Raw genomic sequence first — 15,321 nt, 5'->3', positions numbered from 1 at the left:
GATCCTTGAAAAAGAGAACACAGCCCTGCTGTTGGCTGGAAGTTGGAGTACGAGGCTGGAAGTTGGAGGCTCAAGTTCTAGCACCTGCTTCTCTTTTAATGTAAGACTTGGTAGTGTACATCCAAAGGAAATGCCCCGCTGTGTTGCCTTGGTGACAATCAATCCCAGCTTTCCCACTAAGCAGGGGACGAGGCCTGTGTTGGCAGAGGTGATGGGGAGAGAGGGAACACACATTCGCTAGAAGGGTGAACAGAAATCATCATTTATCTAAATAGAATAATAGAAATGAACAAAAACCTTTTAAAACAATCACAAAATTTACAAATAAATTGATACAAAATAAATAGATTGTAAATCTACAACATTGTTTGAATTATAAAATGCATTCGTTATGACAATCAGCTCATGAAACCTATACATGTCGTTTGTGCTTATTTAGGTTTATGGACACAGCTCTAGGTAACTGTGTTCAGAAAACTTTGCTGCGCAAAGCATGAAATGTACACTATGATACAGTGAGTAAAGACTAAGGAGGGTGGAAATCAGACTCAAAGCAGGTCTTCTGTGAGGCGCCAAGGCAGTGCTGGCATTGGACCTCAAAACCAAGAAAAGGCATCTCAGAAGCCCAGGTGGGTAGGCAGCTTCCCTGGTGCACAGAGATGAATCCTGTGATCCAAGGTGGGAACTGGAGACCATCCCTGCTGTGGGGCCAGGCCACCAACCTGGCTTCGGAGTGTGGGAGTGGAGGCCCTGGCCTCAAAGCCATGCTGTACCACTGCCTAGAGAACAGACCCAGTCACCATGAAACCACCTCTAAAGTATTTCACGGAGGTCCCTGAAGAGGCCCTGCTGTGAAGTAGGAGACCTGCCTCCATCCTCATCTCAAAACACTTGCTGTCAGGAACAGAGGCGGGTCCAGTAAAGGGCCTGGCACGCTAGGACCAACATAAGAGCAGCAACCTGTTTAAGACGAAAATAAACAAAACTGCTCCTTCTCATCCACTCTGAAAGACAAAAGAACCCTAGGCTCCATGGATGAGGGGCTCGGGAACAGATCTCATCTTAGTCACAGACGAGCACTAACAGTAGAGGCGTATGTACATAATAAATAATAATATAAAATAAAGCATATACATTTGTGGACTTAAAGGACTCCGGAAACGAAAAGTCAATGGACTGACACACTCCACCTTCACAGTAGACTTTAGACATGGGGAGTAATGAACCAGGAGTGAGGCTGGGCTCTCTGGGCAATGAGAGGCCTGAGGCCTTCCTTTTTTCTCCCTCTCCCTTCTGCTCTGTGAGCCTGCAACCAGCTGTTTACACCCAACGGGCCTGGGCCTCCAGCTTAAAGGCAGGCACCCCAGGTCCTCCAGGTCCACACTTGATAGTTCTCTCCAGGGTAAGTCTGAAGAGGAATCTGGGCCCACTTCTCAAATGAATCCTTGTTGGTCAGATGTGGGCAAATGCCAGAAGATGCTGCCAATGAAGACAGTACTCTCAGTCATTCTTCCAAGTCGTTCATGTCTGATACCCAGTGGGTATTCAAACTTGAAAATGAGTACTCACTCAAGTTTTACAGTGCGTGTTGGATCTGTGTACATATAAACCTTGGCATGCAAACTCCTAGAACTTGACTCTCTTGCCACTTGGAACCTTTTGTTTCCATGTTGCTTCAAGTACAGCCCGATATTTAAAACAATTCTTCTGAGATGATGTCAGTGGCTCTAGCATATACAGAGAGAAAGCTCACTTGAGCCAAGTCAGCCACAGAAGTCTGCAAAGAAGGTTCCCAGCCCAAGATGGTGGGATGGAAAGCTGCCTCAAGTGCTGCAGCTGCTGTGAACTGTCCTCTTCCCTCCTGTTCTCAGGGCTGACCAGGGACTCCTGGCATCTCCAGACAGGGCAGGAGGAAGCCAGCTCATAAGCGCTCCCTGTAGGAAGGATGCCCGCACGTGCCGGAGGTGGAAGGCCCACCGTCACAGCCTTGAGCAAGCTTGGCTTGGGTGCCCCGCACATCCAAAAACAGAGGCAACGAACAGCAAATGAACAACATTCCCCAAACTCATCTCTTCTAACAGCCCACTCAAATACAAAAGAAATGTGGAAAGATAAAAATCTGCAAATGGCCCTGAGGTATAAAAATCCACTGAGTAGGTTCCTCACTGATAACGTTTACATGGGAAAAGTTTCTGAATTCCCAAATCACTTTCATATTGAACTCCTTAAATCCCCTCTAATTCTGCATTAACCTGCCAGCCCTCCAAGATGCCCTTGCTAGCCTGAAGCACCACTAGTCTGGAGGCCATAACAGAACCACACCTGACCTGGGACCAGAGCCCATGTCCTCAAGTAAGAAAGTGAGCAGTGGCACTTCAGAAAGCTCCACACCCTGAACTGCCCAGCTCAGTTTGGCAGTCCCCACCACTCTGCAAGAAAAACTATCTCCAGGATCAAAGTGGAGAGGGGAGTTGTATCCCGCCCTCGTGCTAACAAGGAGCTTGTGTCATGTGACATGCCCCAGGCCAATCCTCCCTGGTGGCCTCCTGCTTAGAATCCCAGGGAACAAGGTGAGCACCTTCCTGTGCCAGCCCAGGTGAGTCCTCTACCTGGACTGGGCCCTGGCGAACACTGGAGGGATACTGGTCTCCTGGCCCAGGGAAGGAGAAAGTGGTCAGATCCCTGGCTGGTTTTCAGAAGGTGACAGGGTTGGGTTTTGTTTCTGACCAGCCATGACACAGGCTCAGTGGGCCAGGGCCTACTTAGGTCTGCTCCTCGACTTGAGGTAATCTGAGGACAGAAGTTCATGGCCCCTGCTTAGCCCAAATTCCTGTTGCTTCATTTCCTAAGGGAAATGCACTTCTTGTATCTAGCACTGTTTTCCAAGACATGGAAAAGCTGGTCCTTTAACTGCATGGTACCAGGGACAGCACAGGTCAATATATTCACAGTTAATGTTCCATAATAGTGTGAAGTTTTACATTCAACACGTGCACAAAAGTTCCTTGAAATATTATTAGGAAATGGCAAGATGCCCTATTCTTCCCACCGAGGGAAGACAGTCCTGTCAGCACGGGCACTGAGCTCTCTTCCAGAAGTGAGGTGAGGAGGGAGGGGAGGAAAGTTACACAGGGTGCCCTTTCAAATTCAAATTATGTAAGATAAGAACCAAGGCTTAAGCTAACTGTAAGTTGACTAACATCCCAATTTCCATGCACAAATCTTAAGGTTCTGTTTTCCTAAAAGTTTAAACACTTGATTTTGGATGAACAGAGAATTAAAAGAGAGGGAACCTCTAAAGCACTAGCAAGTCTCATTTATGAAGAAAAAGCAGATTGTCCTGGAAACACCTGGATACCAGAATCTAGTTCCAGGAGGAACATTCGGGATGCCGGAATGGCTGCTCAGGAGCAGGAGGTGGCCCTGTCTGGTCCCTCAGAGCCAGGGCTCGCAGCAGGGGCCCCGAGGACACTGAAGAGGACAGTGAGGCCCTGGGCCAGATGGTAGGGCTCCCACACGCTTCGGAACCCCGGGGCCTGTGTCTGCTCCTTGACCCACTTCCTCACTCACGCTTACAAACCCGGCAGCCCAAGGAGAGGACGATCCACCGGTGGTGCTAAGGACTAGCCACCACACATCAAGATCTCAACTATCTGAGGGTCTTTCTCTGCCCTGCTCCCATTTACTTTACAGACACAAATTGCACAGACCTGCTAAGCCCAAGTCATTCTCCTGCTCGCCTGCCTCACAGAAGCAATGAGCCAGCATCTCTCCTTCAACAGCCTGAAGTTAGTTTCCAGAAGGAAAGTGGGGCCTGGAAGAGATATCTATCTCTCAGATGTTGAGTGGTACATCTGAAGGGTCCTAAGCTTTCCTCAAAGGAGATGTGACTGTTGCCAAATGTTAGCTTTCATTCCTTCAGGGACCAGACAGGACCTACTTGGGATTCCCTGTTGCTATAAAACAGTGTGAAAAATCAAAGGTAAAGAGTAGTTTATAGAAAATAAATACGAACTTGGGAGACTAAAATTTCATCCTCCAGGAGCCCCACGGCAAAGCCCTCTTGCCACCAGCTCCTTTAGAGAGGACTTTTCACAGAGCCACACTGAGCAGGTATGGCAATGTGGAAAAGTTATCCATTTCTCCCTGAAGCCAAGGAGCCAGCAGCTGGAATCCTCTCACCAGGGCTTTACAATTCTCAGAGGAGCAGGTGGACTCCAAAACAGATCCAACACAGTAACAGTGGTTCCAGAGGCTCCTTCCAGTGGCAACGTGCTGGAGACGGACTGTGTGGGGGGCAGATCGAAGCACATCGGCCAGGGGAAGCTGATAGGCGGAGATCCTGGAGGCCAGAGGTACCACGGCTTGGCAGCCTGGCCCCACCAGACCACTGGGACGGCAAGTACTGTCCTGGCCCAGAGCGTGGCCCGGGGGCTGGGTCAGAAACCTTCCCCAGCAAGGCCCAAGTTTCCCTCATTACAGGGCACTCTCACTTCTGCACGCCCCCCTACACAGACAATCCCAGTTTCCGAGTCACATCACGCTGGCAGTGTGCTCAGCTCAACGCATCTTAAGAAAGCAAGACCTTTAACCTTTATGTCAAGCCTGACGGTGGCAGTGCCATCCCACTGGTGGCATCTTGGGTGCTGGCAGCAGGCCACTCAGCCCCTGAAGGGGCACCCCAGTGACTTCTACCCAGTGAGGCAGTACTTCCCTCACCAAGGGACATGGCACCTTCTGGGAAGATGCTCCAGGACCGACGCACCAGGGGAAGCCATGTGCCGGGCACACATACGACACTGGAGCCACCGAGCTGCTCCCGGGGAGGCAAGCCCAGCGTGTTTCTGGTTCTTCCCCGACCACAGCTCCCACCCACCAGCGCCCAGCCTGGGGTGTACAGTCCTACCTGGAGGAAGGAGAAGAAACTGCTGCTTAGCCCCAGGGCTTCCCTTCGTGCAGTGAGACCCAATGGAGAAAACGCTATCTTCTTGCCTAGAGACTGGACACAGCGTGGACTGACGGGTCTACATGAAAACTGTGGTCAGTAGGAAGTCACTTCAGTGTACGAATGTTGCCCCCAAAATGCACATATCCCTTGGGTTAACACTTAAAACACAGCTAAGAGTTAAGAATTCAGTCATTCAAGAAATACCTCCTGACATTAATCTCACTATACGTGATGAATCTGGTATTAAAATAAGACAGACACACACATGAAATGGCCATGACACACATTTGGTTTCTGAATCCCTGTTTGGGGCCAAACTGACCCTGGCTGTTACAGGCAGCCTCTCTGGCATGGGCCGAGTCTGAGGCAGAGGCACAGAGCCCAACCCTGCTGGGCCCCATGGGCCCAGGGCTGAGGGGAAGAGGGACAGTTGGCTCCCTGGATGGGGGGGCAGGGGCTGGCAGTCCCCAGAGTTCCCTTCGTGAGACACATGGGTCTGGACGTGCCTTCTCGGCGGGGCACAGAGCACAGCTGGAAGGTCTGACTGCTTTTCTAACAACCACATACCGTCCCAGCAGGAAGGGCAGGAGTGTGGACGACACACCTTGAGTTTACTCGAGGGCCCCGTGGAAGATTTCCATTTGGCATCTGTGTAGCAGCATCTTGGGTTAACAAGAGCAAGGCCGGGGGTGGGGTGGGATGACGGTGCTCTGGAGGTTCAGAGGGGGAAGAGGCTTGGCTGAGCCCGAGGTCCCAGGCTGGGGGAATGTTGGGGGGATCCACCCTGGCCTCTTGCAAAGATAAACCATCAGTTTAAAATTCATTAACATTCATTTTGGTGATAAAAAAAAATTCCTTAGAGTGGGAGCAAAATCACATTTCAAGCAAATGTTAAACCTTTCTGAGGGGAAGGGACACGGTTAAACATTAACTTAAAACAACACTGAGCTCAGAGAGGCAACTGCGGGTCCCTGTTGAGGCTCCACCGCAGGGCTGACAGCCTTCGCAGGTCTCTGTCATTCATCCTTCAGGTTCGACAGCGACACCCACTGGGGCACAGAGGAAGGGTGCCCCTCCCTGGGGCGGTGGGGAGGGAGGGCCCAAGGGAGGCCACTGGAGGGACAAGTCCATTCTCTAACGGTCACATCATGGGGTCACAGCAGAGTTCAGACAGAACAACTTACAACTCTGCAAAAGACACTTTTTAAAAACATGATCTCTCGGAAAAAAATAAATCGCGACAATTTTCAACTTCATGCAAATCGAGGGAGGAGGAGAGTGAATAATGATAAAAAGGTACAGCTGAAAAAATAAACATGATTCTATTTGGGCGGAAGAAGTTCATCTCCATAATCTTGAAATGCCACGCCCTGGCTGTCGACTTCCTGTCTCCGGTTTCCATGCCTGCCCTCCCCGGCCTCCTCTGCTGCTTCCAGGAAGGGGACAGAGTCTTTGGTGTCAGGACGTTGCAGGATGCAGCATGGCACACAAGCTCACACTAGTGGGATTCGTGGTCGGACGGCGGCCTGGTGAGGGGGCCAGGCACCCTAGATGGCGCCTTCGCTGTGCAGGCTGTGGTTGGCCTTGGTGTGTGTCACACAGTTCTGTTCATTGAGCAGGTTGGCCGTCTCATCCGGCAACCCATCGTGCAGCTCCGTAAGAGTCAATTCAATTTTAGTGTTTTCACTGTCTGAAGACTGAGGAGTCTTGTCCATCCGGGATGCCATCAAGGCATTTTGGTATTGCTGTCTTGAGATCTGGGGCCAGGAGATGGTACAGAAAACAAACCAAGATAATATCTTTAGGCTATCTTTTCTCCACATGGCATTATATTTATTATACCTTATATCCCCTGAAGGGCCCCAAGTAGCTGCCCTACGTGAAAACCATCCTTCAGTCACTTTGTACAGTTCACGTTGACTCTACGAACAGGTCAGTTTATACTGGTATAAGCTATATCCAAAGTTTGTCTCAAAATTCCACCCAGACTAGAAAATGGAGATAGGCTTCCATCAGCTAGAGCTGGCTCATCCCCTCAAAGCCATCTTTATTCCAGACTGAGAAAAAAGCTCTGTCTCAGGGGAGGAAGTAAGCTGAGGGTTCTCCCTAGCAAATCCTCCAAGTTTCTCAGAAGTCCGTGAAGACTGGCTGAAAAGGTTTCCTCTTTTTCTTACCATCTCCAGCTCTCATTCCCTGAAAGAGAAAGCTACATCTGATTTGGCAGCTCACTGGACAGAGCCAGGGAGATCAATGGTCTTCCCCGGCGGAAGCAGGGAGACAGGAGCTAGAGGCAGGGCCCCCGCAAAATGACCAAGGAGGGCTCCACGCAGGGGCCAGGGAGCCACCTGCTCACAAGGGAAGCAGACCTTCCCCTGCCAGGCCCAGCCGGGCCACCCTTCCCTCTCACCTTAACAAACTGGAGATCAGAGAGGGCTCGCACTGAGTAGTCAGGGATGTAGACCTGGAGGAATGCAGAGTTGAGCTGATTGTTGCTACTCCCCAGCGTCGGCGTTACCGCATCAATTCGGTCGCTGCGACTGAGAGAGTCTGAGTGATTCAAGCCGCACGGGCGAGGAGGTGACTTGTTTTCACCTGGAAAAGGAGGAAAAAAAAAAAAAAAACCCAGATGCCTTTTAAGTGAGGTCAGATGTCACTCAAAGTCAGCTCTTTATTTTCCAAGTAAAGTAATAAACAAGCTCAGCTTCAGGGTCTCTGACAGCGTGCTCACGGCTTCTCCTGCAACAGATTCCCAGCCCCATCCACATGAACACACCGAGTCTCCAATAAACAAAGACCCGTGGCTGCATGCTATGTCAGAGGAGGCGAGGCCCCAGACACAGAAGCTACTTGATAAAGGCCTGGGCTGCAGGAAGGCAGCACAGCATCATTTTGCCAGGAGCAAAAACGCTTGAGAATGTTCCTAAGTCAGTACGTGTTTTTAAAGGATCAAAATAGGTCTATCTGTTCATACTTCCCAGCCAAACCTGTTATTTTTGCCTCTGACCCCAGTAAAATCCCTGAAAGGGAGCCTCAGGACATCTCGCGATTTTAAGCACCACTCAGTTCAGTTCCGGAGAAGGCAATGGCAATCCACTCCAGTACTCTTGCCTGGCAAATCCCATGGACGGAGGAGCCTGGTAGGTTGCAGACCATGGGGTTGCTAGGAGTCAGACATGACTGAGCGACTTCACTTTCACGCATTGGAGAAGGAAATGGCAACCCACTCCGGTGTTCTTGCCTGGAGAATCCCAGGGACGGGGGAGCCTGGTGGGCTGCCGTCTATGGGGTCGCACAGAGTCGGACACCACTGAAGCGACTTAGCAGCAGCAGCAGTTCAGTTCAGTCGCTCAGTCGTGTCAGACTCTTCGCGACCCCATGAATCGCAGCACTCCAGGCCTGCTGTCCATCACCAACTCCTGGAATTTACTCAAACTCATGTCCATCGAGTCGGTGATGCCATCCAGCTATCTCATCCTCTGTCATCCCCTTCTCCTCCTGCCCCCAACCCCTCTCAGCATCAGAGTCTTTTCCAATGAGTCAACTCTTTGCATGAAGTGGCCAAAGTATTGGAGTTTCAGCTTTAGCATCAGTCTTTCCAATGAACACCCAGGACTGATCTCCTTTAGAATGGACTGCTTGGACCTCCTTGCAGTCCAAGGGACTCTCAAGAGTCTTCTCCAACACCACAGTTCAAAAGCATCAATTCTTTAGCGCTCAGCTTTCTTCACAGTCCAACTCTCACATTGATACATGAACACTGGAAAAACCATAATCTTGACTAGATGGACCTTTGTTGGCAAAGTAATGTCTCTGCTTTTTAATATGCTACCTAGGTTGGTCATAACTTTCCTTCCAAGGAGTAAGCGTCTTTTAATTTCATGGCTGCAATCACCTTCTGCAGTGATTTTGGAGCCCCCCAAAATCAAGTCTGCCACTGTTTCCACTGTTTCCCCATCTATTTCCCATGAAGTGATGGGACCGGATGCCATGATCTTCGTTTTCTGAATGTTGAGCTTTAAGCCAACTTTTTCACTCTCCTCTTTCACTTTCATCAAGAGGCTTTTTAGCTCCTCTTCACTTTCTGCCGTAAGGGTGGTGTCATCTGCATATCTGAGGTTATTGATATTTCTCCCGGCAATCTTGATTCCAGCTTGTGCTTCATCCAGCCCAGCATTTCTCATGATGTACTCTGCATAGAAGTTAAATAAGCACAGTGACAATATACAGCCTTGACGTACTCCTTTTCCTACTCAGAACCAGTCTGTTGTTCCATGTCCAGTTCTAACTGTTGCTTCCTGACCTGCATATAGGTTTCTCAAGAGGCAGGTCAGGTGGTCTAGTATTCCCATCTCTTGAAGAATTTTCCACAGTTTATTGTAATCCACACAGTCAAAGGCCCTGGCATAGTCAATAAAGCAGAAATAGATGTTTTTATGAAACTCTCTTGCTTTTTCGAGGATCCACCGGATGTTGGCAATTTGATCTCTGGTTCCTCTGCCTTATCTAAAACCAGCTTGAACATCTGGAAGTTCACAATTAACGTATTGCTGAAGCCTGGCTTGGAGAATTTTGAGCATTACTTTACTAGTGTGTGAGATGAGTGCAACTGTGCAGTAGTTTGAGCATTCTTTGGCATTGCCTTTCTTTGGGATTGGAATGAAAACTGACCTTTTCCAGTCCTGTGGCCACTGCTGAGTTTTCCAAATTTGCTGGCATATTGAGTGCAGCACTTTCACAGCATCATCTTTCAGGATTTGAAATAGCTCACCTAGGATTTCATTACCTCCACTAGCTTTGTTCACAGTGATACTTCTTGAGGCCCACTTGACTTCACATTCCAGGATGTCTGGCCCTAGGTGAGTGATCACACCATCATGATTATCTTGGTCGTGAAGATCTTTTTTGTACAGTTCTTCTGTGTATTCTTGCCACCTCTTCTTAATTATCTTCTGCTTCTGTTAGGTCCATACCATTTCTGTCCTTTATTGAGCCCATCTTTGCATGAAATGTTCCTTTGGTATCTCTAATTTTCTTGAAGAGATCTCTAGTCTTTTGCATTCTATTGTTTTCCTCTATTTCTTTGCACTGATCGCTGAGGAAGGCTTTCTTAACTCTCCTTGCTATTCTTTGGAACTCTGCGTTCAGATGCTTATATCTTTCCTTTTCTCCTTTGCTTTTTGCTTCTCTTCTTTTCACAGCTATTTGTAAGGCCTCCCCAGACAGCCATTTTGCTTTTCTGCATTTCTTTTCCATGGGGATGGTCTTGATCCCTGTCTCCTGTACAATATCACGAACCTCCGTCCATAGTTCATTAGGCACTCTATCTATCAGATCTAGTCCCTTAAATCTATTTCTCACTTCCACTGTACAATCATAAGGGATTTGATTTAGGTCATACCTGAATGGTCTAGTGGTTTTCCCCAGTTTTTTCAATTTCAGTCTGAATTTGGCAATAAGGGGTTCATGATCTGAGCCAGTCAGCTCCCAGTGTTGTTTTTGCTGACTGTATAGAGCTTCTCCATCTTTGGCTGCAGAGAATATAATCAATCTGATTTTGATGTTGACCATCTGGTGATGTCCATGTGTACAGTCATCTTTTGTGTTGTTGGAAGAGGGTGTTTGCTATGACCAGTGCACTCTCTTGGCAAAACTCTATTAGCCTTTGCCCTGCTTCATTCCGTATTCCAAGGCCAAATTTGCCTGTTACCCCAGGTGTTTCTTGACTTCCTACTTTTGCATTCCAGTCCCCTATAAGGAAAAGGACCTCTTTTTTGGGTGTTAGTTCTAAAAGATCTTGTAGGTCTTCATAGAACCGTTCAACTTCAGCTTCTTCAGCGTTACTGGTTGGGGCATAGGCTTGGATTACTGTGATATTGAATGGTTTGCCTTGGAAACGAACAGAGATCATTCTGTCATTTTTGAGATTGCATCCAAGTACTGCATTTCAGACTCTCTTGTTGACCATGATGGCTACTCCATTTCTTCTAAGGGATTCTTGCCCACAGTAGTAGATAAAATGGTCATCTGAATTAAATTCACCCATTCCAGTCCATTTTAGTTCGCTGATTCCTAGAATGTCGACGTTCACTCTTGCCATCTCCTGTTTGACCACTTCCAATTTGCCTTGATTCATGGACCTGACATTCCAGGTGCCTATGCAATATTGCTCTTTACAGCATCGGACCTTGCTTCTATCACCAGTCACATCCACAACTGGGTATTGTATTTGCTTTGGCTCCATCCCTTCATTCTTTCTGGAGTTATTTCTCCACTGATCTCCAGTAGCATATTGGGCACCTACCGACCTGGGGAGTTCCTCTTTCAGTATCCTATCATTTTGCCTTTTCATACTGTTCATGGGGTTCTCAAGGCAAGAATACTTAAGCACCCTGGGAGACACCAGACCCCTTTAGAAGGTTTGATTAGGTTAGCTTAGGTGCTGGGGCAGTCTTCAATGAACTCGTTCGTTAAAACAAAGTGCAAGGAAATCCAGGTGACTCTAAATGTTGCTGCTTTTAAAGGCACATTCACCATAGCTTCTGACACATTTCATTAAAAATAAAACCCACCTCCCCTCACCAAGGCTTCTTCCATTTTTGCTTTTCTAGTCAAACCTATTGCACAAATATCAACCGAGTGCCCACACTGAATTGCACAATGTCACAGGATGGAAGGGGACCTACTCTCCCATCTGATGGCTGGCTCCTCTTTCCAATGTGGTTCTGACTGGCTCTCAGCTGGTCCCACCCTTCAACGACTGGAAAGTCTGTCATCAGAGCCATCAAAATCTGCTTCCTCAACTTCAAGTGACAGCCTCTCCACTCTATGGAGCTCTACTGAGTAACTTCCACTCCTCTGCTACTTGGAATAGCCCTGAGGAGTCTGAAGATAATTCTCTGAAGTCTCTTCTTCTCTGGGCCAAATAATTCAACCATTCACCTCGTATTTTACCTTTCCTTAGCCTATCTGGACCACCATCTGAGAGACCATTGAGCAAAAGTCCCTGTTTAAATATGACAAACAGAACAAAACATGGCAAGTACCCAAGGAAGCTCATATGATGGGTTCATTGTCTCCTAAAATTTTCATGTCACAACTTTCTCTACAGTTTTCATGTCAGGAGCCAATTTTCCATTGTTGGTCAAAATTAAATTCAACAGCACTTCCTCTTGTTGCTTCCACATGGCATATTAATAATTTATCAGATATCTTCTATTTAGCAGGTGACCTAACTTTGATCAGATGGCCCGACTTTGCTAAGCCTCAGATTCCCTATCTATAAAAAGCAAATAGTAATAGCACCCGGCTTATAAGGTCTGATGATGAGTCAACATGAGATAAGGTAAAGCACTTAGCATGGTGTCTGACACCCAGCAAGTGCCGAGGAACGAGCACTTATAATAATAACATTATTATAGTCTTCCCCTGAAGCCCCACCCCAGACCTCTCCACGACTCTCCTACCCTCAGGATCAAGCTTCTCTGCACTCCTGGTAACTTTGCACAGGCTGACAGATGCAACCATCTGTGAAACAAGGGATCCCACTCTATCCCCAGGCTTTAGCCCCAGATCTACAGATACTTCTGAAATGGTGTTTACTTCTTTGAGTTTCAATTTAATGTTATGAAAACAAGACATTTGGGAATGTTCTGGCTGTCCAGTGGTTAGGACTCAGTGCTTTCACTGCTGGGGGCCCAGGTTCAGGGAACTAAGATCCCGCAAGCCGTACGGCACAGCCAAAAAATAAATTATAAATAAATAAATAAAAACATTTTAAGAGCACTTTTCTTATTTGATCAGACCCTGTGCATTGCCCGATCACTGTCATGAGGCCTTCTGCTTCTCAGTCTCCTGTTACTTTTCTCCTGAGGAGGATTACAGGGCAATTTCTCTGGTCTCCCAAGGTATCTATAGACTCCCAGTTAGCTTCCTCTCAGCCCACAGACCTCTGTTTTTTGAGAGATAAACCCTCCCCTTTGCCAGGAAACCACTGCCTGGCATCACAGCCAGTCCAGAGCATCGACCGTTTTCCAGGACCTTTTCTGCAACTTAACAGAAACCAGCACGCTCACCTTTTATCAGCATGTGGTGAGATGTGCAAGTCTTCACACCCAAAGATAACAAAGACTTCAAGTTCCCACCCCGCAGGGCAGGTTTTGTTGCCAAATTTATGTGCCAAGGTTTTATGATGATAATTACCAAAAAAAAAAATCTATTTTAATTGCTCTTATGCCTTCTCAGAATTTTCTGTTTGGTTTGTTTTTTTTTTTTTTGGTCTTGGCTTATTTTATTCATCCTACCCAGGAATCCTTTCATTAGCTAGTAAGCTAGAAAGACACAATCAAGAAACAGCCTCCTCCCTTAGACCCGTGAGGCTCTGTGAGGAACTTTGCAAAAAACTGGTGTAGTTTAACCTCCATTCATCAGGTATCTTATTATTGTAATGCCAGCAGCCCGAAGGCCTGGACCCTCAGAATGGATTTTCTTATGACTAGATCAGATGGAACAGGCTGAACTATGAAATCGCTAAGTTCTAAGAAAAAGTGAAACACAAACGACATTTCCAGGAGCTGCATCCAAAAGTCACTTTACTTCAGTATCTAGGACATTTTAAATCAGTAACAGATGCCAGCAAATAAAAGGGGAGAAAAAAAATACCAACATACACATAAATAAATATATGTTTATGTATACACATGCATGTATATATGTATATACGTATATTTGGTCAGCTGGTCGGATTCAAGCAGCCTGATTAGTATCTTATGGCCAAACACCCTCAAATCTTTTAAGAACAAAGACCTGAAAAATATAACGTTCCTTCTAAGACAAGTAAGTATTGCCTCCTTTACCAAGTATTGGCATTTCAGACTTTTGCTGAAACTGGATGAGGAGATACAAATTTCAGTCAGATTTTAAAATATAAGCTGTATTGAACAAAATACAGAAAAACTGGACTACCAAGTAGGAAAGTCCAGCAATTTTAATTAAAGAGAGATTAAACCTTTGCCGTTCCCTTTAGCAGCTGGACATATTAGGAAGGCATGACCACATTCTCCTGTGGGGCAAGAACCAGCAGCTCCTTAAGAATGTGCACTGTACTAATTTCAAAAAGAAGAAAGCGAGACAGGAGAAGTGGGGCCACCTGCCTGACGGAGGGTGGAAATACATGCACCTCGTTCACGTGGACGTCTGAAAAAAGGACCAAAGAAACAGGAATGCTGGGGCCTCCAAGGATGGAGAACCAAGGAAAGTTCACAGTCCTCCAGCCTTTTGGCTGAATGTGTTCTGCAGAAGAATCCTCGGGTTTGGGGCCTCTGCAGATTCCACACACCATGACTCTGCTGAGGTCACCCAAAGAACCAAAGGGCAGCAACGAAAATCCAAGGTCAGCGGTGTAGGTGGGACTTACAGAGAACACTGGTGACTCACGTTAGAACCACTCTCCTTTTCCCAGTGTCATCGCTGCTCATGTTTCAAGATTCCCTTCCCAGCTCCCAAACCCTCTCTGCCATCTGTTGAGGGCTAATGCTTTCCTGGGTAGCTCACTCTTAGGTCATAGAACCATGGACTTTTAAGAGCTCAAAGAAAAACTGAAAATGGCCTTAACCGAATAGAAGGAGCAGACCTGGCCAGGCAGGCTTTGGCGGGGTCAAGGGAGGCGATCAGAAGAATTATGAAAAGGAAACATGCAGAATTACCTGGAGAACCTGCTGCTAACAACTCTGTTCTGCTGACAACAAAGGTACGAGACAGGGACAAAGGAACTGAAAAATGGAGAAAAACAGGGTGAGACGGTTTCAAAAGGCAAGACAGGAGCTCTCTGTAATCAAGGGACAGGAGTGGATTCCTGTTCTACTCATACGAGTGTTCGGTTCCAGATATGCTGAAGCCTATATATTATATAAACCAAGAGAACACACACTGCTTTCCAGGAAGAGGAATATAGGGAGGCTGAAATCGGGAGAATTCCACTCACATGCTTCTTTACTAACCTAGAAACGTCTTAAGCCATTAATACCCAATTGCGGTTTATAGCTCAAAATGTGCTCTTAAGGACTTCAAACACAGCTAGCCACACAGACTGGGAGCTCAACCCATCATCTGCCCCAGGAGCATGACCCAAGACGCTTTTGCCAAAACACCGCGATGTTAATTCAGTGCACAGCCTACAGCATCCCCATCTCTGCCAAGCAATTAGTTATTCAATTCATTTACACTCTTAATTAGTCTGATTGTAACTTTGACCGGATTGTTTGAAATTGCCAAGTATTCCAAAGCAATTCAAAGTATCAGAGGAAGGTCCTGGGTTGGCCAAAAAGTTCGTTCGTTTTCCATAAGCGCTCACCCAAAAAACTTTTTGGGTAGCCCAA

The 15,321-nt window shown here is 47.1% G+C and overlaps 1 protein-coding gene across 2 annotated transcripts in view; it reads right to left on the bottom strand.

Annotated features, from left to right (window-relative positions):
* Positions 1–246: 246 nt before the first annotated feature.
* The window catches only part of CNNM2 (cyclin and CBS domain divalent metal cation transport mediator 2), a 186,963-nt gene continuing 171,888 nt past the window's right edge, over positions 247–15,321 (bottom strand). The window contains exons 6-8 of one of the 2 annotated variants that reach the window (XM_006067763.4): positions 14,650–14,715; positions 7,356–7,540; positions 247–6,705 (exon numbers count right to left, since the gene is read on the bottom strand). In XM_006067763.4, the coding sequence (XP_006067825.1) occupies positions 6,496–6,705; positions 7,356–7,540; positions 14,650–14,715 (461 nt within the window). In that variant the 3' untranslated portion in view covers positions 247–6,495. The remainder of the gene's footprint in view (positions 6,706–7,355; positions 7,541–14,649; positions 14,716–15,321) is intronic. The other variant, XM_006067764.4, reaches the window with a different exon arrangement.

Source organism: Bubalus bubalis, chromosome 23 (assembly GCF_019923935.1).
Source record: "Bubalus bubalis isolate 160015118507 breed Murrah chromosome 23, NDDB_SH_1, whole genome shotgun sequence".
Taxonomy (NCBI): domain Eukaryota; kingdom Metazoa; phylum Chordata; class Mammalia; order Artiodactyla; family Bovidae; genus Bubalus; species Bubalus bubalis.
The sequence above is the reverse complement of the archived record's forward strand: the minus strand, read 5'-3'. Positions and strand labels throughout refer to the sequence as shown.